Raw genomic sequence first — 25,985 nt, forward strand, 5'->3', positions numbered from 1 at the left:
TGTCGCCCCGCGATTTTCCTCTATTTCCTTTCGCTGTTCCGGTTTTTTTAGTTGGTCGCCACTTTGCATGATTGAACCGAGTTCTCGAGCTTTTGCATAACCCCCCGCCCACTCCAATTCCATTCCAGTCGAACTCATTTGATTTCTTTACAGTCGCTGGCTTGGAGTTTTATGAATTCTTGAATACTTTCAGGCGCTGACCCCCCCCACCCCCCACACGTCCTTGAGTGGGGGTGGTTTTTGGGTGGCTACTAGTGAGCGAAGTGGTTCCTTCTATGACCAAGTTATGTATGCAGATTGCGTGACGCACGTAAATTTATTTAATTGTATTATTTGCAATGGATGGTACTGTGTGTGTGCGAATGGAGAGTGAAAAGAGGGCAAGTTGAAAAGTGAAAGATTAAAGCAAGCTTAATAATTGAATAAATCATTCCGTATATAGATTATAGATAATATTACATTTATTTCAGATCACCCTAAACCGAAGCCAATTTTTCACTACAACCCATAATCAGCAGATCATAACAGGTCCAAAAACAGTCAGGTCGTCAGAAAAAAAATGTAACCAATGTAATTTTATTAAAAAAATTTAGAGGCATGCCACTTTAAAAACGTAAATCATGTCTGAAAGACATGACAATAATATTTTTTTTTATACAATTTTGAATGATTCACATTCAAAAGGATTTTTTTATATCTTAAGCTGGCATTACTTATTTTTATATTATACGTATAATGCCTCATGGTTGGTTTAAGGGACATGCATATATATATATATATGCGTATATATATATATATATGAAATCAAGTAGGCATTCATACATTAAAATACCTGATCAAACTATCCATGCTTTTTACTGTCACTTTTAAATTTCCACCTTAGCTCGTCGCACAATACAAAATTCAGTGAACAACAAGATCTCGTAGGGATAACAACAAAATTCAACAAGACAAATATTCAAATATTTCGGATCATTTTTTGGCTTTTTTAAATACAGTATTTGTACTTAGTTTTAAATAAGGTTTAAGCAAAAAGTATTGAGAGAAAGAATATAAGAAACAAATTTCACACATTTAATATTAAGAACACGTGAAGAAGACGAAATCGCTTTATGCTGCTACAACTAGCAAAAAACGTAACCTTAAGACGCCTGACTATATAGAATCTACACTTTTAATACACACTTTTAACACACACTTTTGACACTTTTCACACATGTAAGAGCTGGAGTAAGTAAGTACCTATCTTAGCTGTGTTATTGTGTGTATATATTTAACCACATGTGTATTTTATCTTGCAAACAGCTAACGTAACTAAGAATTGATGGTTTGATGACTCATCACATAAGAAGACATGAAACATAAATTCGCAGTTAACATTTTTGGAGACTAAGATCAAAATTCATGGAAAAGCAAAGTACTTTGGCAGAGCAATGATATAAGCTCTCCATTGATCAAGTAATATGGTAAGTTGTCAATAAATAGCTCGCGTTGCTCATCTCATAAGACTTTTGCTATATTATTTCAGGAGAAGCATGACACCTGTCATAATCGGCATGTAAATCGGAGCTCAACAACCTCGACCACCTACCAGGCCATTCTATTCCATTGGACAACGTCTTTTCTTTTCGTATCCTATTTGTAAAGAAACAAAAATACACTTTGCGAAGAAGCACACCTCCATTCGTCTTTGTGTCTTTATATAAATTTCAGGATTTACGGGGAAGGCGCAAATTGCCCTGCGCTGTCATAATTTCTAATACCCCGAACCCCCAGAAATGGCGCTCCATAACCCTACTTTATTGGCATTATTAGACGCAGTGTGTTTCCCCCAATAGTTTGCAATTAGATGGCGGGCAATAAAATTGGCAATCAACATAAGAATCGAGAAAAATCGTACGGTCATTCAGGGCATTTTTATTTGTAGACTTGTAGCAAATAATTGAACATTCCACGCCTTCTATGTTTTTATTATCAACAACAACTGCGGACATTTAACAATTATCAATTGTAAAATCGGAAAAAAATCGTATGGTTATTGGAAGTCAATATATGCAAAGTTGAAAAATAATTGATAAATATGTTTTTATACATAGTTTCGTTCGTAAATGAAAATTGCCGTACATTCAATCCAATTTTTAGTACAGTCAAAGCATATTCTTTGTTTTTAAGTGCTTGTATTTGTTTCGCTTTCCCCCGAAGTCCAACTCCGAAAAGCCCGCCCCTCTGCGTTTGGTTAACCCTTGTCGAGTCGATTGGCCAGATTGGATTGGGGGAAAAGTTGGCCCGAGGCTATCTGCCCCTTTTCATCGGGCTTCATTCATCATCCAAATCGACTTCCGTTCCAACAGAGAGCGATGCAAACTATCGATAAGGCCCGTCGGGCGGTGCTTTAATGGCAATTTTATCGATAATGTTCGTGCTGAATTTTCGATTTTGTTTGCTTGCATGTCGTTTTAGCCAAAAGCGAATTATGAGCGATCGACACGCCAACGCGACAGCAAGTACCAAGAAATTGTGCAAATCCCTGGTAAAACTGACCCACGACCGTTCAAAATCCCAGGTCGAACCACCCTTTGATTTAGTAATTTAGCACACAATGTGTTTGTGGATTTTACCGTGGCATTTTGGTGTTCTAACCCTAGAAATTCCCGCTCCACTTTTGCTCAAATTATGAACACGCGACTATATATCGAACGGCTTGGGTGGTGGTGGGCGTGCCCGCCCTATCAATTAGAACTGGCGACCGAACATCTTGATAAGAAATTTCCTAGCCCAAACCGAAATCCAAGCCCGAAACTCAAACCCGGCCCGATTCGCATTCGTACGTAAAATAAATAAAAATAAAGTGCCAACAACGAAATGCGCTTCAAATGGTCATTAAAATCGTTCGCCTTTGGCCAGTTCCTAAAAGCATGCACCGCTAATTGCCACATAAATAATAAGCCCAAACCAGGATCCGAATCCGAAACCAGTTGAAGCCCCATTGGGGCTTACCAATCGAATATGGGGAAGTTTTGCAGGGTCATAACAACGTATATCATTTGAAAGGACAGGAAAATCGGTAATTATTGGCAAGGACAGCAAGTAGAACTTGTTATCGCTTGCTGGAGATCTTCCATTTATAAAGTTACTTAGGGAATATTAATTTATTGATAATTATATATCATATATATTGAGGACTATAAAATGTATACTTATGAAAATCGCCACCTTTTGCCATTCAAGCACAACTGTACTTCAGAAATAGCATCTTGTTATGCAACTTACTCCACATCTCTAAGTATTTCCTTGTGTCTGCTGTGTCTATGTCGCATTAAGTTCAATTTCGGCTACTAGATCAGAATTTATGACATTGACGAAACGATAAAGCTGTTAGCTACTGTCCGTCGACATAAATGTGCATTACACACAAGCGGCCAATAGAGTGGTTATTTCAGGGGGGCGCGGAGTCGACGGAATTGGGTGGCCGGCCGGCCAAGGGGGTGGCCATATAACTGACCAGGCAACGGGAAAATGAAATGCGATGCCATGATGCTGGGACGAAAGCCTAAAACTATTAATTTCAACCTACGTGGATAGCGGGGGAAATGGAGAAATCTATATTTACGATTATTGAAGTTTATGACGAAACGTTTTCGTATCATTCTGCGTCGTCACATAAAGACAGAGAGTGGCTTGACTAGGATGTCCTCCACGGGGTTGGGAATTTCATAAATGTTTTTGCACGCAAGCTGCTTATAACATTCTTGCGACCGAGAATGCACACGAAAAAGGCAGTGATTCAGTTGGCATATTTGATTTGAAAATCTATTGTGGCACTAACTTAATTATTTTTGCCAAAAATGTTACCGAGTTATCCACAGAAATGATTACAGAACACTAAAAAATAAATCGATTTTATTTCGTAATTTCTTTCAGTGTACAACCACACAATTGGTGGGCGGACAGGTGGCACAGCCTTCAGTAAACAGTTACAGTTACAGCTTCGGTTAGTCGGCCGTTCGGTTCGGTTATGGTGGGATAGTTATTCGTTTCGGGGTTGCTGATGATGCTCTGATGTCCTGATGCCCAGAATGTCCTGGCTCCTGATCCTTGATGATGGCCGCAAAAGTGCAGCACGCTCGTAAAACCAATGGGCAAATAGCCAGTGGCGAAATGCCCAAACTAAGAATGTTGTGTAATTACGTTGCGTTACGCACAGATAGACGTTTGGACAGGCGAACGAAAGAAAAGGTTTTTCTTTGTGGGGGGAAGCGAACCGGATATGCCACCCCTCGATAATAACCTCCCAAGGCTGTTTTGACCGCTGTCAGTTGGAGAAATCATAATTAGGCCTTCGGTTCCTTATCCGCATCTGTATTTGTATTTGGGCGTGTGTTCTTTTTATTGTTTTAATGAACACACGAGTACAATCTAGGACAGAAACTGTGTTGGTCACTTAGGTGGATGTTCTCTAATTTCCAGGAGGTTGGGTAAATATCTCCCCAAGATACACCATAATTGATGCTGTCGATATGAAACAATTAAAGTGGGAAGCTCATATAAAAAGCAACTGACACGGTCTAAAGATAACTTGTTACAACAACTCTGAATCTGTAACAAAGCAAGTAATCCAGCAAAGAAGTTGAAAAATAACCATATTCATTATTTTTCTCCCACACCTTATACTTTAATTAAAGGAGAATCCTTTAAATGTAATCAGACAAAAAATAAAAAAAAAACACCCCAAAAACCTCAGCCAAACCGCACTTGCAATCCCAAGTGATCCACTCGACGAATCCAGCGATGGAGCCGCAATAACAACAATGCAGAGATAACATTTAAGCGAAATCGCTTTAAAATCAATTAACCGTAAAATCACTCGCCTATTTGCAAACAATCGAAAATGCTTGGGGGATACGAGGCGGAGACTCAAAAAGTCCCGCAGGCGCCGGGAAAATGGACAACAATCAAATGTGGTGGCAATAACATTAGCCCCGGTCCCCAGGTTCCCCCGATCCTCAGATCACTTGGAATAATCCCCACCTATCCATCGTATCCTGCAAAACTGCAGATGCGAACCCCACGACACGTTGGACATATCGCACAACCCTTCTGTTTTGATGCTGCACTTGACCCTTTCCGCGGCATTCTGGACGTGCTGCCAGGTATTAACCTTCATTTAATGTTAAACAAAGCCGCGTTACACATGTGCGATGAACGAGTTGGCGAAAAAAATATGCATATATGTGCATATATACTCAACGCCCCCCATTCAGGCCGCCAAACATTTCGATTAACATACGCAAACACGGGCTAAAAGAAAGGCGCGGTGGAAAAGTGAAAAGTGGGAGAAATGACCGGCATGGAAAATGCAAAAAAAAAATATAACATTGGGTGTATGAGTATAGAAAGCCGGCAAATTGAATTGCTGGCAAACAAGCAGCTCCTGCAGGAAGTGAGATGGAAAAAAAATCTAAAGGAATCAAAAAAAGTTGTTACGACTCAAAATATACTCTTAAAAATTGTTCTTCAAATAAAAAGAACGAAAGTTATATTTCTTATAAAACAGTACAGCTTAATATAAAATTGGTTCTAAAACTCCATGAAAGCATAACACCCGTATAAAGAGTATGGAAAAACGACCAAACATATATAAGCATGTGAATCATCATCAGCTCCATGGTCATCAGAATCGTTTTAAACAAAACGGACTAATTAAGCGCACGTTGGCCGTGTTGGTCCTTGAGTGGCTAACCAGGAAAAGGGGTAGTGTGTGGTGGGTGTTGTTACTTGTGGGCTTGTGGGTGGTGCTACCAAAGGTGAGCCAAGGGCGTCAGGTGTTTGGGTGTGAACTGGCTTATTAATGGGTAGTCGCCTTGAAAAGGAAAAAAGAACGAGAAATATTGCGCATACTGCCAGATGCCTCATTTTCAATTGGCAAGTGGCTAGAGACTAAAGGATTTGCCATCCAGTCTACTCCCAAACGCACAGCCAGCATTTCCCTATTAATGAAAATGGCTTCGGTGGCACATTTAAGACAGGCAGAAAAATCGCTTTTAGAGTAGTCAGCTCGTAGGAATGAAACTTCTGCCTTTCTCCGGACTTAAGATGCTTTGATGTATGTGTGTCAAAGTTTTTTTTTTTCATACTCTCGCCCACTCGCAGCAAATCCATTCCCATATGTATCGCCCCGCTAAATCCGTCTTTGAATAATGATGCCGTTGATAGCTAGGATTATTCTCAGGCCCACATGTACTATGTATATATATATATTTATATAAATGCGGTACACTGTATCCAGGCCATTTATTTATTATGCCACAATATTCAATGACCCTTAATGGCATTTCGTAATAAAAATATTGGATTAGTTTGTTAGTTTACGGGGGCAGAGACAACCGTTGTCTATCAACCACCATAGAAGCAACCAGTCTGAAAAATCACCCAAAAACCGACCACTCGTCATCACTTTATCAACTCGGTATGTGCACATTACATATTCCATTAAACGGCTAATGAGCCCATTGTGCTTCTGGACAAAACTCTGTTATTATGGGCAGGATGCGAATCAGGTGCCAGAAGGAGGAACTACTTGTGAAATTTTATCCAATTAAAAAAATATATATACATATATCGGGGATTGATAAAGGAACTTTATTATGGTCTCATGGTCAATGTATTTGTTTGAACTTAGTTTAGAGGAATTATCTCTTGTCGCCCGACATTTTCATGTGGCTTATTAAAATATTAAAAATCTTTGGCCCGTAACCTATTGGCCAGATGCTCTGGCACGTATTTTGTTTGGAGTCCGAAACAAAGTTGAACCTGGAAACCGGATCCGTATCCGGGAGTCGAAGTCTATGTTTTGGTCCCGGGCGTATGCATGTGACATAATAAATATTAATGACAGCTGACCGACCGGCAAGGAGATCCAAATACCGCCCAGTGGGTGGTGGCACACAGATGATGATGTGTGGTGCAAAAGTTGGGTGATTCGGTGGGTGGTTAAGGTAGTGGTGGGTAATGTTTAATGGGTAGTTCGGTGGATGATCCCAATACATTTCTTACTCTGCGTTGACGTCGACACACATTCGACATGTGACAGATATATTATGGCAATTGAACGGATGCCGACACACCTATGTACATTAGAGATGTTAAGCTCTATCGATATATTTAAGGTATAAAGAGCGTAATGGGTATTATTGATTGCCAACTTGTGGATTTAAATAGTCACCACTGCGTTATGGGCGAAAACTTCCTTACATTCTGTTTTTTATAATTTATATCAAATATTGATCGTTAATAGATCTTGCTATTATTACCTTGAAGGCAACTTACACACACACACATCTCTCTAGTAAATGCACCCTCACTCTTAACCCAAAAATGGCCAGCAGAGTTAACCCTCCAATGCGCCCACGTTTCATGCCACTCCTGTGCTGAGATCATTTTTCATTTTTTCCCCTGTATTTACGCCTGGGTTGCGACATATGTGCGTTGTCTTTGCAGAAAGCCCAACTTACTACTAATAGTTTTTCTTTTTCCGCCATTTCGGTCGTTTGGTGTGAGTTCGCAATCAATAAACGTCTCTCGTAATCGACATATTCAAAAATGACCAAATGGTCTCTGCTGGGTTTTCATTTCGATTGATGAAAGACGATACCACCCACTGGCCATCCTGCAGGTCATTAGTTCAGAGTCCTGCGTGTTGACTTTCATTAGAAGCCAGGGCACAGGGTCATTGTCAGGGCTATTTTTCAACCTCGTCGAGATAAATGCGAGGTCATCAATATCAGGCGAAATAGGTCGGTCGACCAATGCATATGGAATCGTAGATCCAGGTGGGACATTGGTTGCTATAGGAGCTCATCTTGTGCCCAACAATGTCGTCAAGTAACGCAATAAGTCTGCTGCTACACTGGGAGAACAGCTTTTCATAATTGTTTAATTTAATTGTTCTTGTTGGTCATGTGCTATTATATACTATATAAAAGTGAATAATTTCATTACGAAATTCCAAGTCAACTCAAATTGTGTTTAAATCTCAAGTAGCTGTTGGTTGGTTTTGCTCAATGCCCACCAATAAAAAAGGCAATACAAAGGCATCACAGATTTATTTACAAACAACGATCTTAAAGCCAATTTCAAGAAAATAAAAGAAACCCCAGCAAACAAAGTAAACTCCAAACGACCCCTGCTCCAATTGGTATCGGTAGCGGGGTGTATAATGCGCGTGTATAAAGGAATCAAAAATCTTGATTTTGATTTCAGATACTCCACCCCCAAGGGAGCTTTCGTTTACAGGGTCTGAGGTCAGCGAGGGGTTCGGGTCACAAGTCAAGTGGCGCTTAGTATCCAAAGTCCGGAGTCTCCCAAGTCCACGGCTTTCTATGAATTCCACTTCAATGAATTGAAAAATTGCCTCGAACAAATTTGATGCGCTCTCTTTTTTGGCTGCTTTGCATTTCAGTACAAGTTACTGAGTATTTCAGATACGCGAGATGTTCCAGATACGAGATACCCAAAAAAAAAAAAAAAACAACAAAAAATGGGGAGAAGAAAATAAAAGTGGAAGCCTCGCCGAACATGACATTTGACATTTGATAATGTCATTTGCCGCGTAATTGTTTTTTGATTTGCTGCCACGCATTGCTTATTTTAAATTTCCCATTTTTTGCTTTGATTGCTTTTCTGACGATAGCAAGATATTAAATGATAATAAATAAACTAATGGTTTGTCGCTCTCTCGCAGTAATATAAGAAGTTAATATAGTATTGTATTTTTATACCCGCCACCACAAGTGTTTTTATTGAGCAATATTGAGAAGTATAAAATATAATTAAAGTATGTATTAAAATGATAAGCAGATTGCCTGCAAATATCCTTCAAGGTGTCTTATAAAAAGGTTCTGTAATGAAAATAAAAATAAAAACGATAAATTGCTTGTTCATATGTACGGAAAAGATTACAATAACTTTAATATCTAACCTTCCTGTAATTTAAGCATCATAATTGTCATCACCAGAACTATTGGGATCCTCATTCAACTTATTAATGTATCGTACCTCGATAAAAATAAGCTCCTTAAAATTGTTTGTCACCGTCGCCATTGCCTCATAGTCGATGGCCAGATAGCTATCTGGATGATTTACAAGCAAATCGTTTACACCTTTAAACGTGGACATTTTCACAAACGTCAATAGAGATCTAGCCTTGACACTGCGATTCCGGCCATACACAAGAAGTCGACATCCCGCAACCTCTAGTTCATAATCGGCAATAGCTAGCCAAAATATATACAAAGTGTCTAGTTGCTGCTTCTCAACACCTATTTCCGCGGAAGGTTTAGGCGTCGCCTTTCCTTCAACTAATAATCTTGAAACCGGAGCGAACATAAGGAAACATGCTCCATGTTCAGCAAAGTATAGATATTTCGTGGGTAATTCCTCGTTAAATACAACACGGGGTATCGGGACCGTCTGTCCGGGAATTTTGGCCAACAAGGCGATCACACAAATACAGTAAATCTGATTTGGGGGATAGGAACACGGAGAGAACAGTAGAATCATACGATCTGTAAGCCAAAGTTCTTCCAATCGTCGACAATGATCGGACAAAAAGTGTGCCATAAGAATCTCGGAGCACAGAATCGTTTCGCAACCAGGAATAGGGCACACAAACGACATATGTGGATATGTTCTATTTCTCGGATAACGCATTTTGTTGGACATGGAATTAATGGCAAGTGCATCAGGTTTGGGCAATACGTGACGAGTGTAAAAATCCTTAAAGCACTCCAAATTTGGGGTACGTATAACCAGGGAGGAATCAATGCTAGCCCGTTGCTCGGCATAGTACAAAGGCTCGTCGATCAGCTGTTTAACGCGACCCTCGTGTTTGATGGCCCAATTCATAAGTCGCTTACAATCGACCGGATTTTTCAATATATTTCGACCTCTCTCCTGTTGATAGAGTTCAACTACAGAAATGGCCGAGCGACATCTGAGCAAATATCTATCTTGGATAGGGTACTCAACCGATGTGGCTCTATGATGTAAAACTCGAAAATAAGAGGTCACCATTAGGTGTGCCATTTGCCTTGTTAAATGTATTTCCTTGTTGCAAGCGTCATTTGCCACATCTATATACTGCATAATCTCCTCATCTATCTGCTCATCTGAAACGTTTTCCAGTTCCTTGGAATTTTTCACATTAATAAGATAATGAGCGGGAAAAAACCCCTCGCTGACGAACCAATGAAAGAATAGACAATCGTCCTTTAAATGTTTCCAGTAAAAGTAATCCATATAATTAGTAATCTTGGGATTGAATTCGAAAAGATGTATGTCCTTTTTGGGTTTCATATTTGACATTAGATGCAGGATGAGTAGCGATACGCCATCTATATCGATGAATCTCCTAAAATCTACAATTTCTTCGGGTATATCCTCTGTAGTTGACTTATCGATTTTTTTTTGAAGTGGTTGTATTTCCTCGATTTTTGATAGGCTGCTAAAAATATGTAGATCGCTTGGTCCTTGACAGCTGAAAACGTTATCCGTTTCGTCGACTAAATCGTCGCGCAAAGCGGTTGAGCTAGGGGTCCTTGACATCGTGTGTTTGGCATCGTAAAATATAGTAGCAAGTGAAGCTTGCGAACCAAAGCTAGTAGGTTTTTTGTTTAATGGCTTTGATTTCTTATGATGTATTTTCAAGGGCTCAACTTGACGGAGAATCGGTAAGTAAATGGCTTTTAGAGGATTCTCTGGTGGTATCAAATGGTCCATATTCAGCTTTTGACGACTCAGCCGAACTCTGTCTATTAAAAGATTCTTTAACCACTCACCCCTGTCTAGTGACTTGGTATCCTTATCGGGAACTTGTTTTGGGACCTTTTTTTCTTCAACAGGCCGATGGGGTATGTTTATTTTTGGCATGGGTTTGGGTTGTACCGGCTTGGTTTGGTTACTGATAACATCGAAAAGTCTGCGTTGAATGTTACACTGTACTTCTTCGGTCAATTTTTTCCTGGGCTCGGAGAGATCTTGTGGTCCATAAAATGATAGGTACTGATCCTTTTTAAACTTGCGTACCGCTTTAAACCATTCTTTTTTCGTTTTATATTCGCTACAGAATTTTGAGCACATGTTTGGCCTGTTTATAGACACAGATTTCTTCTTTGGTTTCATATCGGATTTTGGATCTAAAGGTTGTAATTTTCCATATTTGTACTTCTGTGCTTGTTGCTGCCTTCGTTTTTCCCTATTAAATTCTTTGATAAACAAGACGATATCAGATTGCCAATCCTCCAATACGTTTGGTTGTGTGGTCGTATCTTTTCGTGACTTACCTTTGGCTGTTAATAACTGCCACATGTTTAAGACACTTGATTCGCTCTTCTCGGGATCCAATGGATCTTTAAATTGCTGATAAAATTTTGCATGTGCCGATGTACTGGGAACATCATCATCAATGGGAGTAGAGGGTCTAGTGATGGGTGTTGTTGGTCGATAAACGGTGGTGTCTTTTTTCTTACATTTTCTTTGTGTTTTGAATGATTTGGCCATCTCAATTTCAAGAAACGATGTGTCATCACGGTATTCGGAGTTCGGAATAACAGTTATCAGGGATTCGTTTACACCTAAATAAGAAAATATTAGGAAATCGGAACACTTTTTTTTTGCTAAACCCACCAAAATAACATTCTTCATCGTCTGTCACTATTTCAATCGAATCCGTAGCATCAGTGTATATATCTTGACCAGTATCGGACACGCCCTCGGCCTTATTTTCATCTCGAATGTTGTTGGCTCGAAACTTTTCTATATACTCCATTCCGAACTCACAATCTAAATCGATTATGTCTGGCAATTTATTATACGAATTTATCTTACTTTTGGCCAAACGATGTTTTTCTACAGGGACGAAAAGGTCTGATAAATTTAAATGTTTTTATGATGCTATATTTATCTGACTTACTAGATGGATTGTGTTGCTTTGGCTCTTTTGTGTCTTTTTTCTTACATTTTCTCTGTGTTTTGAATGATTTGGCCATCTCAATTTCAAGAAACAATGTGTCATCACGGTATTCGGAGTTCGGAATAACAGTTATCAGGGATTCGTCTATACCTAAATAAAAAAATATTAGGAAATCGGAACATTTTTTTTTGGCTAAACCCACCAAAATAACTTTTTTCATCCTCTGTCACTATTTCAATCGAATCCGTAGCATCAGTGTATATATCTTGACCAGTATCGGACACGCCCTCGGCCTTATTTTCATCTCGAATGTTGTTGGCTCGAAACTTTTCTATATACTCCATTCCGAACTCACAATCTAAATCGATTATGTCTGGCAATTTATTATACGAATTTATCTTACTTTTGGCCAAACGATGTTTTTCTACAGGGACGAAAAGATCTGATAAATTTAAATGTTTTTATGATGCTATATTTATCTGACTTACTAGATGGATTGTGTTGCTTTGGCTCTTTAAAACGAGATTTGACAGTAATCGTGTATTTTGCATGGCCCATCTGATCTATTTGGAATTCCTGTTTAGGCCTGGATTTGGGTATAGCTCCAGTGGAGGGGTTTTTAATGTTTTCTTTGGCCATAGAATGCTCGCTCAATTTAAATATTCGCTCTGTTTGCAGTACCAGACTATCCACCAAACTGAAGAGGTCTATTAAATTGATCGATAGTTATTTATTACTTTTGTTAGGATTTTATTTAAAAAATAATGTTTTTGCATTGTTCGTGTGCATTGCGGATGTATTTTTGTTTATGGATTACTCACACTTTACACGATTTTCCTCGTTTTGTGAAATAAAATCGGGGTATAGAAAGGGCGTGTCGAAGCCCTGTTCCATTAGCTTGGGTTGTGTGCAGTTGCCCACTGAAATAGGCGTTGGGATCAAGCTTTGGTTTCTGCGGTATGCATACCTTCGTGATGGAAGTTTTGGAAGATCTTCTAATTTCGAAGGACTCGATGAGTCCACCATTTCGGCGAGAATTGGATTGTTGTTAAGCTCCTTTCGCTCCTCCCCCACCGCCTCCTTGGGCAAGTGCACCAAAATAACAATGTATAATATTAGGAACTCATTTTAAAATAATCATGCAAATGAATGTGCATTTGGACGAATCGTTTACCTGAAAACATGGCAAATTTTCATCATCGATCTCATGGATACTTTCGCCGCCAAGATTTTCCAACTGGGTTTTTCCGGGACGATTGCTAATCAGCAGCTGGTGAAGTAGCTCCTGCTCCTTGAGAAGCTTTTGTAAGTGGTTTTCTAGGAGAATTTCCGGCGCGCCTGTATTGCGGTTTCTTTGCCGAGCTCGTCCTCTGTCAATCGGCATTTTTCCTTGCACAATACAAAAAAAATACACTCACAACAAAAAAATCTTTTGGTGCCACGCTTGCAATAAGTTATATATTTATAAATAGCCATCGGTATTTGCTATTGGCCACGAGTCGTAGGGTATTGGTTATTGGGTATCGATTGATTCGATGGACAGGCGCAGTAGAGACCCGAAGGCGGTTCCCTATGGAAAGAGAGCTCTTGTTTCCGTCTTTTTTTCCATTGTTGTAAATTTAATCAAACACCCAACGAGCGCATATAGTGCATCAGAATGTGCGCAGCAAAGAGAAGTGGAAATACAGAAACAGGACATACAATCGAATAGAATATACCCTTTAACTAAGAGTGCATTCAATTAATATGTTTTAAGCTTAAAATACACTTAACCGTTGTGTTTTTCTTTCGTACTTAGTCAAATGGAATTAATGTGTGCGGATTATATTTTTCACGATAAAGTATACCCAGAACAACTATATAGGGTATCAAAACAATGGGGAAAAGGGGGAATCGGGAGTCAACAGTAGAAGAAGATTGCTGAAAGAGATGAGAGCGATGTGAACAAAAGAGGAAGAGCATAGCATGAAATTGGCAGTCGTTTTCCTTCCTTTCACTCCTAACCCCTCTATATGTCCCCTATGTACTCGACCACCTCGTTGACTTTCATCTGGGTTGTGGCCCCACCCTACGGCAAACCGTAAATTGCACTGCATTTTTATCTAGTTTTCGTTTTCGCTGGTCAGCCAGCCGATGTCAATTTCCATGCTGCAATCGCAGCGATGGAGTTGAATACCTACTGTGCGTAGGAGAAAATCTATGAAATGTTTATCATATATATAAACATATGTCAATCCAAGCTTGGTATCTAAGAGCAAAGTAGGTGTACCATTTGTTTTGATACAAAAAAGTTATTCATAGGTATGTAGTTAACGTATTACAATTCACATGATGCCTCTCTTCCACAGTAACTAAACTTGCGATTATTATGTAGTTTTCCGATGCCACATTTTCCGGTTCCCCTTTCATCGCCGACGCTTTTAGTTTATCAATGTTTTCCGCTTCCACCATTTTCGGGGCATTTTTTTCGAGTGCTGAACTAGACATTTATCGCCGCTCTCGTGTTCACTCAACCCATAGAGCCCCCGACTAATAACTAACGTGGCTGGCTCAGCTCGAACTGGTGCTACCTCTTACCCGTAGCGCCACCAAAAAACCCCCTTTTTTTCACCATCTAAAAAAGCGGCCAGCCCTCTCTGCGCAACATCAATTCTCCCTAGACACTATCAAGCCCCACCCGACAAAGTTAGTTTACGGCCAAAGTTTAACATAAAAAAAATGATAAATAATAAAAAAAAAAAAACGAAAAAAGCGAACTGAAAAAAAATTACCAAAAAAAAACATATCATAAAAAATTGTGTGCAAAAAAATCGGAAGGGAGTTGAATTTTTGGTCAAAAGCTAGTCAGAAACCATGCAGGGAATCATGGTAAAAAAAAATTGGTAAGAAAAAGCGAGAGAGAGGAAAAAATTGGTTTGCAATGCATTTTTTTTGCGCGAAGCTTTTCATTTGGCGCTGGCATCCATTAGAGCAAAAATCAGCAGCATCCATGGGCGTGGGGAATAAGGGGAGAAGCTGGTGGTGTGCTAGCTTGACGGGGAAGAGGGGTGAACTAAAAAAACTGGTGAGCTGTGTGGTTGTTGCTGCCACACATGTGGAAATTGTGCGCGTTTTGCAGTTTTTTAATTGACCAACAAATTTATTTGATTCGTTAGCAACGCGAATATTTTCTTCCACTGTCCTGGCTTTCACCTTTCGAACCCACGGTTTCCACCCCATGGCAAACATTGCTCCCTTATGTTTAAATTTATATCTGCATATGCATACAGTGCGTTTCATTAGGGGCTTATATTCTGGGCAGTTCGCACCTATTCTGAACAAAAAAATCCATTATTACTACAATTCGTAAACTAGGCAGTATAAAGAATACGAATCCGCAACGCACTATCTATCCTTAAAGGTAATGCCCTTGACCACGAAAATCAAGTCAAGGGTAATTTAAATTCAAAGCAAGCAAACCACCAAACCAGCCAGCACCCTAAAATCTGAAATCTAAAATCGAAAATCCCAGGCCCAACACCGATGCCGAAAACCGAAACCCCGACACCGACAACAAGGATACGCACAGAGGATAGCAAGGAGATGGTCTCTTGTTGTTTCTAAGGATTACATATTGGTAAACAGCGTTTACAACAACCAAGTAACGATAACTTATTGTGCTACAAATTGGTTTGTTTGCCCTGCCCACCGCCCCTTTTTGAAGAGTGGGGTCGGTGTTTTCGATGGGGGGAATTGTTTGATTTGATTGTTGACTTTATTGGTCAACGCAACGACGGCCTTTTGGGTATTGTTCTTTGGCCTATATTGCCGTGACCCCACACCCTGGATATCGTTGTTTAACGACATTTAATCTATGATTAAAATCAATTAAATGCTACACTTGACTTAATTTATTGTCGCCGGCGAAATCAGACAAGAAATTTGTCGGTTTCCAAGACAAGTAGCGGCTCATATATGCATGTATGTATGTTTGTGTATACGAGTATAGTATCCCAAATATCCGATGCAAAACAAAATGGAATGATACGAAATGAAATGCTCGTAAAAATCAAAATGTTTCCTCTCTGTCTATCACGTTGGTCAGTTAGCCAGTCATCCAGTTGGCTATCTCTTTCTGCCAATAAAAATCTGGCAGCAAAAATCTACGAAAAAGTCGGAAACACTTTGTCGGTGGCTTGGCTTGTTTTTCGGGGCTTTGGTTTTGGTTTTGTTTTGCTTTGTAGTCTTTATCTTTATGGCTCGATCTGCAGTCTCGGTTTTGTGTTCTCCATTCCCCCATCCTCCCTTCCACTCGCTCGAAATTCTGGGTATTGCCTTTTCATAGAGCAGATAATTGTCCACCTTAAACGGAAACGGGGGAAGCAACGGGAACTTGTAGTGCCGGAAAAAAATGGATATTATAAAACCATATATGATAATAAATCAAAATATTATATCAATATATTAATTATATAATAGGAATTTAAGACAACTAAATCTTAACGCATTAGTAGTCTCTTAAAAAGGTGCATTTTTATTCAGATTTTATATGTTGGTAATGCATTAACTAAACAAGCCACATCTAATTTGCTAAAATGCCTGAGTAGAGTATTTAAGTAGAGTATTATTTACATAGGCAGTTAATCGTTTTTGGGGAGCGGCACTTAAGTTTTCTGGAATTTTTCAAGCCTTGATTTGCTTGCCTTTGCGTTTAATTGATCAATGAACTCTACGGTGGCCTTGAATGTAACAAACAAAACCACAGCTTGGAAGAAAAATCTCGGGAGAGCATCGCATCAAAACACATTCGCATAGAGGGAAAACTGAATCAAGTTCGCGAAGACAAAAACCAATCGCATGCAAATGAAAAGGTTCAAAAACTGTGGAATACGACGTGGGGGGAATCAAAATCAAAAATTCCGTTTAATGATGCAATTTGAGTTTGATGAGTTGGAAAACTGATGCGACAAACATCCCATATCCATATCCATTCCATTCTCTGATGGAACGCAATCAATGCAACTGGATAGGATGAGTTCTGTGTTGGTCGCCAGGTAAATTGCAACCAATAATAATGAATAATTGAAAATCCAATCAAACACCAAATGAAAACGGAGACCAGTCGTCGTTCGCTGGCTGGCTGGATGGCTGCCCCATATCCCCATATCGCCATATCCATATCCATATCCCTAAAATGTGGTGGAGTGAGCTTGTGTCCTTTGGTGGCTGGTGGTGTTGATTTTGCCGGCTTTATCGAAGGACATTAGCAAACGGTCGTTGGGTTTTCGCCTGCAAATGCAATCAAACGCGTGGGGCAATAGCAGCAGCAGTAGCAGTAGCAACAGCAAAAACAACAACATACCCAGTAGCAGCAGCAACGTGCACGGGAGCTACATGGAAGGATAAACCAAAGCAACCTGCATAGATGACACCCCAGGGACATGGCAAAAGTCAATGAATGGTAATAGGTGTCGACATGGTCTTCTCACACATACCCACATAGACATCCATACACCCATACAACCAAACGCCCATACGCCCACCTTTGACCAGAAATTGGAGGCGGGGCACGAGGAACATCCAACGTGTGGCGGCCTTTTGTCCTACTGTTGTTTTTGCTGATTGCCACTTTCGGCAATGGATCGAATGCCAGAATACTGGACTTTCGCAATGGGATTGGGAATGGGTATGGTACTTGAACTGAAGAACCCAGTAGCAAGCAGCAGAATACATTAATTGCCAGTTAAATTGAGTCTGAATGGAGATTTTAGGTGGAAGTGAAGTGATCTAATGCCAATCGAATCAAGATTCAATTTTGAGATGTGACAACGTTAGTACGTTTTAATTAAAACATGTTATTCTACTTCCTAAGCATTATTTGGTAATAAGTATTCATTGTGTAAATATCCTTAAAAATCCGGTTTATTAAAGTAAGCTGAAGTCATTTAGGTGCTGCGCCGAAAAGTAGGCACCGCCGAAAATGAAGAGGAGTCCCTGCTTACACACACACACACACACACACACACACAGACATCGGCTGTTGCAAATTACCGATTCGGAAAATTCGAGCCGCCGGCGAATCAGGGAAAAATTTGGCCACCGCACATCTCCGGCATTTCCAGGCAAGGACCAGGACAGCTAGGACTCCGTGGACTACCCGAAAAACCGAGTAGTTCACTGGCATGGCCGAAAAATGTTAATTGATTTATGTTTATATTTGTGCAACATGTTGATGCCGCACATCGCACACCGCCACATTTTGCAGTCGCCGGAAAACGCTCGCGGTTGTCATTTTGCTGCCAATTTCGCGATGTGTGGGGTTCGCCGACAGACAAGCCAAAACAAAAACAACGCAGCCACGTTAATTGAACAACATTCGACGGGCAAAACTGAAACCGAATCTGCACAAAACCCCCGAATCCCATGTCGAAACTCAATTTGAGGTGAATTTTCAGCGTTAGCGGCATATTTGCTTGTAATTATATCTATCAAAAATATATATATATGTGTATGTATGCCATTAACTTTTGTCTTTCAGCTTAGGGTTGCGAAAATGCAGGAAATCGGGTGGAAAATATTGCGGAAAACCGATCCCGCCTGCGGCAGTTTCAATATTTGTTTGTTTATTTGTGAAAAATCAAATTATAAATGCTAACAATTGGTCGGAAGTTTGAGAAATCGGCATTTGTTTTATTTTTGCGGAAAAACTTTACAAACAGCCGGAGTTATTCATAAATATAAACCATATTGAACTATTTTTGCAAGAGGTTATATGCTGTCAAACCATTGCAACCGACACAAACGAATTATCCGCACCAATTATAAATAGTTTGCTTTTACCTTCGTTCAAATATGCAACCAAGATTTTTCCGCAGTCTGCCCAAGGGCAAGGGTAATACTCGTAGCGGAAGCAGACACCGAAAAAGGAAAACTTCAGGGAAGATTGGTTTGGATCGATGGCGACACAGATGAAGATGAAGTCCACAAGAGCAATATGTATATATATATATAGCAATAGATATATAGATATGTATATATATGGGTATATATCCAAATGTATGTACATGTATTTAAATATGTGGGAATGGAGACAATAGGACACACATGCCGACAATTACCATACTTGTCCTATGGAGAACTTCAACTCCAGGACCAAAAAAACGATACTGAGCCAAACAGAACTGGACCCAAAAACTGAGCCGAACCGAAACTTGTTTCATAAATTTCCTATTCAAAATGTAATTAAACCCTTGCGTCGCTGCTGCTGCCGCTGCTGCTCTCATCTAATTACAACAAAAAGGCGACCATTTCGGGGATACGATTCGGCAGGACAGAGGGGCGGCTACGCAATATACTCGATAATTGCAAACGAAATGGCAAAAGGCTTTGGGCCTGAGCGCCCAAGACTTTGTCTATTTCCATAAATATCTTCAAAGTCATTAAATTTCACACATGTTGGCGGGACAGCACACAGAATTGTTTTAATTTTAAAATTATTGTCATTAATTGATTTTTGATACAGAATGTAGAGCGCTGTTGGTAAAAGGGGGTCCCCGTCCCGACCATAAATCTCCATGTGTGTAAATCTAAAAAAGGGGGTTGGAACTTAAGAGCACCGCAGCAAATAATCACTAGACTCGGAAAAAACGACAGAGCCCAAATAAAAAGGGGTAGCTACATAGCTGGCTTTAATGGCTCTGCCTTGATTATTGAGACCATTATTTTTGTTTAATTACGTTACGGGCGTTAATGTGCGGATAGCACCAGCTCTCATCGTTGTGTGGAGGCCGAATCCCGAATCTAGAATCCCTGAATCCTGAATCCCGGGAAAGCTTAAGCAGAACCACATTATTTTTTCAAGAGTAAAACCGGTATATATAAATTTAAATTGAATAACGCATTTGCATATATTTGTAATAATAATCTTTAGTTCGTGTTTCGTAAACTTATGTAGTTCGGTCTCGAAAAACGTATCTGTGAAAGTCATAAGGTTAATTCCCAAGAATCATAAGCTAACCTAGAACTAGTCTAAAACAAAGCCAAGGCAATCTGTTATCATACCAGGACTTTTATGCTTGTTTTTTTTCAGATGCCTGGTTTACGTTTATATAAGTCCGTAATGGACCGCTCCGTAATCCCGGAAAGTGGGCGAACGCGTTGCCATTCTGATTCCGCTCGACGTTCGACGGACAAATTTGCGACACGTTTCCGACACGTTTGCCATGTCGATTTTTCTTGAGCCAAGCGTTTGCCGCTTGTCGCCCCTACTCATATATATTTTATAACTGTAGACGACAACGGCGATACATATCAAGTGGGCGGAATGGGTGGCTGAAGGCGGGTGTCGGGAGGCGGGGCAGGGGTGCATACCTGTGTTTTCTGATGGGTGGTGGTTGAAAGATAAACGTCGTTGCCGTTGACTCATACGCAAATTTTTACTCACATGATGGGGAAGGGATGGCATTTTTACACAGAAAGAAATTCTTCGACAAAATAGTCTAGAAATTAAATTAAACCACATACTCTAAACAATTGAAAATCTCTCGTGTCATTCGATTTTTTGTGCGATCCTAAGATATCTGTTGCATTGCGTATATTTTCTTGCAGTGCATATGTAGATGGCAGAACTGTCCCCGTCCTATTGTTGTTGTTGTTAATGGTTTGATGGGTTTAAAGTCGTGTAGCTCCGTTTTTAGTTGGGAGGGGGGGTTTTCTAGAGGGGGTGCGTCAAAATGTATCGCTCACACAAAACACAAACTCACAGCCGCACAAATATATAATAAATTTATCTGTACGTATATGCAAAATATGTACATCTTTACATACGAATATATAAGATATTTTGTGCTTTTTTTTTGTTTTGTTTTCTTTTTTTGCATATGGACGCCTGGCTGGTTGGGCATTGAGATTGGATTGCGGGCGCCCGTCCGCCTGGCTGTGTATCTTATGGCTTTAATAACTTTAGTGCTGGTACGTGCCATTGATCCTTGATGTACGAGCAAGGATGTGGCCCATTTGGCCATTTCAGTATATTTCACTGGGCTACATGGCATCAAGGAGAATGTTGGGAACTCAAAGACAGATTTTTAAATCAGCGAAACCGGGGGAGGTTAATAATCATGTTAAAGAAAACTGGTATATCCATCAGGAGTGCTTTGAAGTAACTCGAAGAAAGGATTAACAAGTGATGTGTACTTTCGGACACCTCCATATTCTCCCCAACACAGGGCATATATGATTCGTTTTTAATTTTCAGCCGCGTCTCGAAATCAAGTGCTCTGTACTTCTCATAGCAGGAGCTGAATGCCAGAGGAAGAAGACCCCACCACATAGAGCCACCCATCAATTCATCCAATTGCTCTTCCTAGTTTGGCATTTTCTTTTTCATTTTTTTTTCATTTGGAGTATTCCTCTTCAGTTTTGCCTTTTATTTGCCGCTTTTTTGATGGGCCATTCGCCTGCGCGCTTTTCGGCATTATGCATAAATTTCATTCTCCCTCTCCCCCGCGCTTATTGTTCATTTTTTGTGCATTTTGTATTTCTTTTTTGTTATTTATTTACGAGTGTGTGCGCCTCTATGTTATTAATCTTCGTGGGAGTTATTGCTGCTCTTTTTTTTTTTTGGTGTTGGTGGTGTATCTCTCGATTCGCGTTCATTTGTGTATGAAATTAAAATCACACCCATGAGATGTCCCAAAAAAAAAGAATGCGTATTCTTCAACATTTTTCTTCGGCAATTTTCTAGCGAAAAAATGGCCGACCCGTGGGCAATGGAATTCCACTTTGGTCAAAGAAAATCTAACACAAAATAATAAGAAAAAAAATAAGAAAAGAAGAAAAATTGCCAGGAACAGGGAAAAACGCCAGCAAATATAACAACTGTAAATTGAGTTGTTGCCCTTTCGCCACCGAGAGCCAAACTTTGCCCACCGACTAATTCATTCATGAAAACCGTTGCCCCAGCCCCGCCCCCTTTTTGAAGACATCCCCCCCTGCTCAAGACCCTTCCTTCCATCCAAAAAAAAAAAAAAATATATATAGAAAAAAAAACGATTGCATTTGCTGCTTAGCATACAATTGCCACATTAACTTGCCAGCCCAAAGATAAATCGCATGGCCAGACTGCAAATTGTTGCTGCGCCAGCAAACTACCAAAATGCACCATAAAAAATATTTAATTATGCCTACCGCATATTGCTTGTTATATTATATGTAGTTTCTTGTTTTTTAGTATAAACAAGTTTATTAACTGATTTAGTAAACATTTGATCATGGGTCAAATATAAGTTATTTGGGAAATGAAACAGTTTCCAAATGTTCTCAGTGTACCGAACTGGCAACACAGCATACTTGCAAGTCCACAAAGAGAGCTATTTCGCACTAAAATCGCCTCGGGGCAAGCAGCAAAAATCGAGACAAGTTTGGAGGAAATGCTTTTTTCGCAAAGTGCATTTGAGGCCTCAGGCCCAAATACAATGGTTATGGGAAAAAAAGTTAACAACGTTCGAAAATCAAATACACTACTTAGTCGAAATGTTCTAGTTGGTATTTTATTGGAGTTCTAATCAGAATAGACGCACCCCAATTAATTGGGAATATTCTCCAATTTAATCATATCCCAAGCAGATCAATTCAATTAAAGCAGTTTAGCCAATTAGATGATGAATATCAAAGCAGTTCATAAAGTATTATCTTTAAAGCAGTTGATTGTGACAATTTATTCTTATAGGAAATTATTAATTTACCAATCAGCATACGCGTCGCATTTATAAGTGTAAGAAATAATAAAAAATAAAATATTATCAGGTGAAATTTCAAAATCTTCCTACTGTTATAGATGTTGGTTGCTATCCAATTCACTCAATTTCTTAGAGTATTTTGCCAAACACCAATAGCGACAGCAACAATCTAAGGCAGTTGCAAAGAAATAAGACGAAGACGAAGAAGGAGCAATTTTTAATGTGTTTGCGCTTTAGCCAAAAGTTGGCGTTGGGCCCATTTTTCTTTGGCTTGTTAGACGTTAGCAACCGAAACGGCGTGGAGATTCCAAAACACTTTGCCACAAAGGTTCCCCAGAGGAGCTTGTAGTTGGTTGCTGTTGCTGCGTCGCAAGTTGCTAGTTCCTAGTTGCTAGTTACAGGTTGCAAGTGCAAGAGCAACATTGCGATTTTGCTGTTGTTGTTGTTTATGATACACCAGTTGTTGCAGTTGTTTGAAGAAGTTGTAAGAAATATGTAGGCTTGGCTTGGCGATGAGCTGAACAAGGGAGTCGAAGGGCGGAAAATTAGACAAATGATCGCCAGCACAGTGAAACGAAGCCAGGTTGAACAGTATATCTATTAATTTGGATTTTTAGAGGTGACTCAAAACCGCACAACTAGAGGGTATTAAGTGCTTGTATAAAAACCAATTTAAAAAAAAAGTTTTAAGTCCTGGTTTGCTGCCATCAAAAACCAACTACAGCCCTACATTTAAGAGCTCCTTCTAATTATAGTATGAAAAAATATTTACATTTTTTTGAGTGCACCCGTTGGAATATTTTTGTGCCCTGAGCTCATGCAAATGCAATGGCTAACGAAACCCAAACGAAATCTGGTGATGGATTACGAGCTGCCTTTGGGGCAACGGGAAATGCTCGTCCTTTGGAAACACTTCTTTGCATGATGGAAATGCAGCAAATTCTGCGGAGGCTGGAATGGGAGACAATTCATTTATTAAACTGCACTTAACATCAACACCACATCATCATTAATATTAACCGGCCAGCGGGATGGGGAAAGTCAAGGTGTTAACAATGTTATGCCGTGTCTGAAATCCCAACTGACCATCAATTTGTGGCAGCTATAGCGATTTGTGCTTGGAATCAGTGAGAGAATGACAAAGGAAATGAAACAAGTAAAGTTATATTTATGCATTTAATGATTCTTAAAACAATGTTGTAATATATTATTAAAAATATTATATTAATGAAAAATTAATTCTACAATTTAAATGATAGTTTTGCACACAGGCATTTTCTATCAAATCCAAGGTCAGATCAAATCAATAGTCTGCTACAAAAAAATCCAGTTGCCAAGGCCCCCTCTCCAACAGGCCCCCTTAACCCCTTGACACCCCAAACAAATCGGCGGAGAGAGAAAAGAAATGTCAAGAACTCATGTTCAAATGTCAAACTGAACCGACAAACCGTTAATTAGCAAATCAAAGATATGCCACGCCACAGACACATATCCAGAACGGGGGGCACAAAGGGGTTAAACGTATGGTTAGAAGTGGGCAGGGGGGAGAGCGGTGCTGGCTTAAGCAGGAGGAGACGGGGAGCTAAAGAGGGGCACCGTCTCCACGGCAGAGAGCCACTGACAGCTCACAAAATCCGACAGTTGCGCACATTCGAAAAAAGATCAATGAGAATTGTGAAAGAAGCTGAAGAAATCCAGCAGACGGCGAGCAATTAAAAGGCGAGGGGTGTAGGGGAAAGCTCAGGTGAGTTGCAGTGCACTGCAAACAAATGTAGTCAAATTTAACAGTTTAATTTATTAAATTTATAGCTTGGTTCAATATTTCGTGATACGTATTACCAAATTAAAATCAAAATTTATTTGAATTTTTAGTTTTAATTTCTTCAAGTGTGTTTGAGCGGAGCGGTGAGGGAGGCAACCGAAACGTTTAAATCGCCCAAAGGCCGTCGAGCTGTCAGGGATTCGCAGATCGCCAGGGTTCGGTTTTCCGTTCGGTTCAGATCTGTTCGGTTAGGTTTTGGTTTGGTTTTACTTGGGTTTGGGTTCGGGATTGGGACTGGGATGGAGACTGGGATTGGGCCTGCTTGGGCTTACAGCGCTGCTCAATCCAGCCGTTGTCAATCATAAGCCAGGTCCAGTCTCTCTTCCACCAAGGAATCCACATGCACACATCCCCATACCGAAGGGGAAAAGCGATCTAAGATCTTCTAACAGTCGCGAGTAGAGCGAGTTGTAGAGTCGCATCTGTCGGATTTGCATTACCGCGTCCGACTTGCCTTGAAATTATGTGAAATTGATCAATTTCAACGTTGCCCGTTCGCCGTGGCCACTTTCCGCGAGCTCTGGGTGCAGAACATTTAATGTAAAATGTCAATCAAAAATCGCACAGAATGGAAAAGCAACTTTGAAAATTTAATTAGAAATGTGTACACGTCTCGAGCATTGCAAACCGCATGGGAAAATGGGAAATCTTCTCAATTGAAGCGATGAGAACCGAACTGCAAGAACTCCAAGAATCCAAGGAAAGTGTCAGGAGTTGTACTAATTGTTGCAAGAGCTCTACGTGAAAAATTGCTGAAACTGATTCAAAACGATCTTATAAGATTTAAAGAGCGACGAACAGACGGAACAGAAAGTTACATAAAAGATTAAGATCAGATATAAGTTGAAATCGGTGGCCGTGAATAACTAGCATCAAATACTAATTTTCAAACGAACTCAAATTCTTTTAAGTTTGGGATATTCCTGTATAGTTTCCCTAAATTCGTACTCCCTCCGCATTTGGTCACGACTTTCCATTGAGCTCAACTAACATGGATTTATAAAGACATAACTCTCAGTTTAATGTCTATAAATTCATTGCCGCATATGCAATTTTCGTTGGAAATTGTAAAAGAGGCGTCTTAAATTATAATAATCATAGTTGTAAAAATAATCGTAAAGGGAATGGTGAGAAAAAACGTAGTTTTTGGCTGTGGTAATCAAAGTATGGACCTGGTTTTTATAGCACTAACCAGCTGTTCGGTTGACTTCAAAAAGGGTTTTGTTTCGTACGTATTAATTTGTCAACCGCAGAAAAAAATAGTAAAACAAAACCAAGCCAAAAGTGGAGTTATCAATGGGCGGTGGCTCCATGCTAATTTAGTTATGAACATTATTTTTTTTATATATCATATTTCTCGTTTGTTTCGAGATGGTTCGGTTTAATGCTTCATTTCTTTGAATTTCATAATTACACGGCTTTGACCGCTCAACGACGGTTGGTAACTGTTTTTGTCATTGTCAGCCGTAGCTTTTCT

The 25,985-nt window shown here is 39.8% G+C and overlaps 1 protein-coding gene and 1 long non-coding RNA gene across 3 annotated transcripts; one reads left to right on the plus strand and one right to left on the minus strand.

Annotated features, from left to right (window-relative positions):
• Positions 1–919: 919 nt before the first annotated feature.
• On the plus strand, positions 920–1,683 carry LOC117147839. Its single transcript, XR_004459878.1, has 3 exons — positions 920–1,234; positions 1,306–1,466; positions 1,529–1,683. It is a non-coding gene; the product is annotated as an uncharacterized LOC117147839 (long non-coding RNA).
• Positions 1,684–8,773: 7,090 nt separating this feature from the next.
• Positions 8,774–13,387, minus strand: LOC117148166. 2 transcript variants are annotated; one of them, XM_033315432.1, is made up of 9 exons: positions 13,143–13,380; positions 12,790–13,048; positions 12,457–12,675; positions 12,171–12,392; positions 11,969–12,118; positions 11,683–11,904; positions 11,340–11,630; positions 8,978–11,261; positions 8,774–8,897 (listed from the first exon to the last, which is right to left on the minus strand). In XM_033315432.1, exons 1-8 carry the CDS (start codon positions 13,350–13,352, stop codon positions 8,989–8,991), a joined length of 3,846 nt encoding a protein of 1,281 aa, XP_033171323.1. In that variant the 5' UTR covers positions 13,353–13,380; the 3' UTR covers positions 8,774–8,897; positions 8,978–8,988. The 2 variants fall into 2 exon arrangements, with proteins under 2 accessions (XP_033171323.1, XP_033171324.1); XM_033315433.1 differs by lacking the exon at positions 8,978–11,261 and having other exon boundaries at positions 13,143–13,387.
• Between the last annotated feature and the right edge of the window lie 12,598 nt (positions 13,388–25,985).

This window comes from Drosophila mauritiana, chromosome X, assembly GCF_004382145.1.
Source record: "Drosophila mauritiana strain mau12 chromosome X, ASM438214v1, whole genome shotgun sequence".
In the NCBI taxonomy this organism is placed as follows: Eukaryota; Metazoa; Arthropoda; class Insecta; order Diptera; family Drosophilidae; genus Drosophila; species Drosophila mauritiana.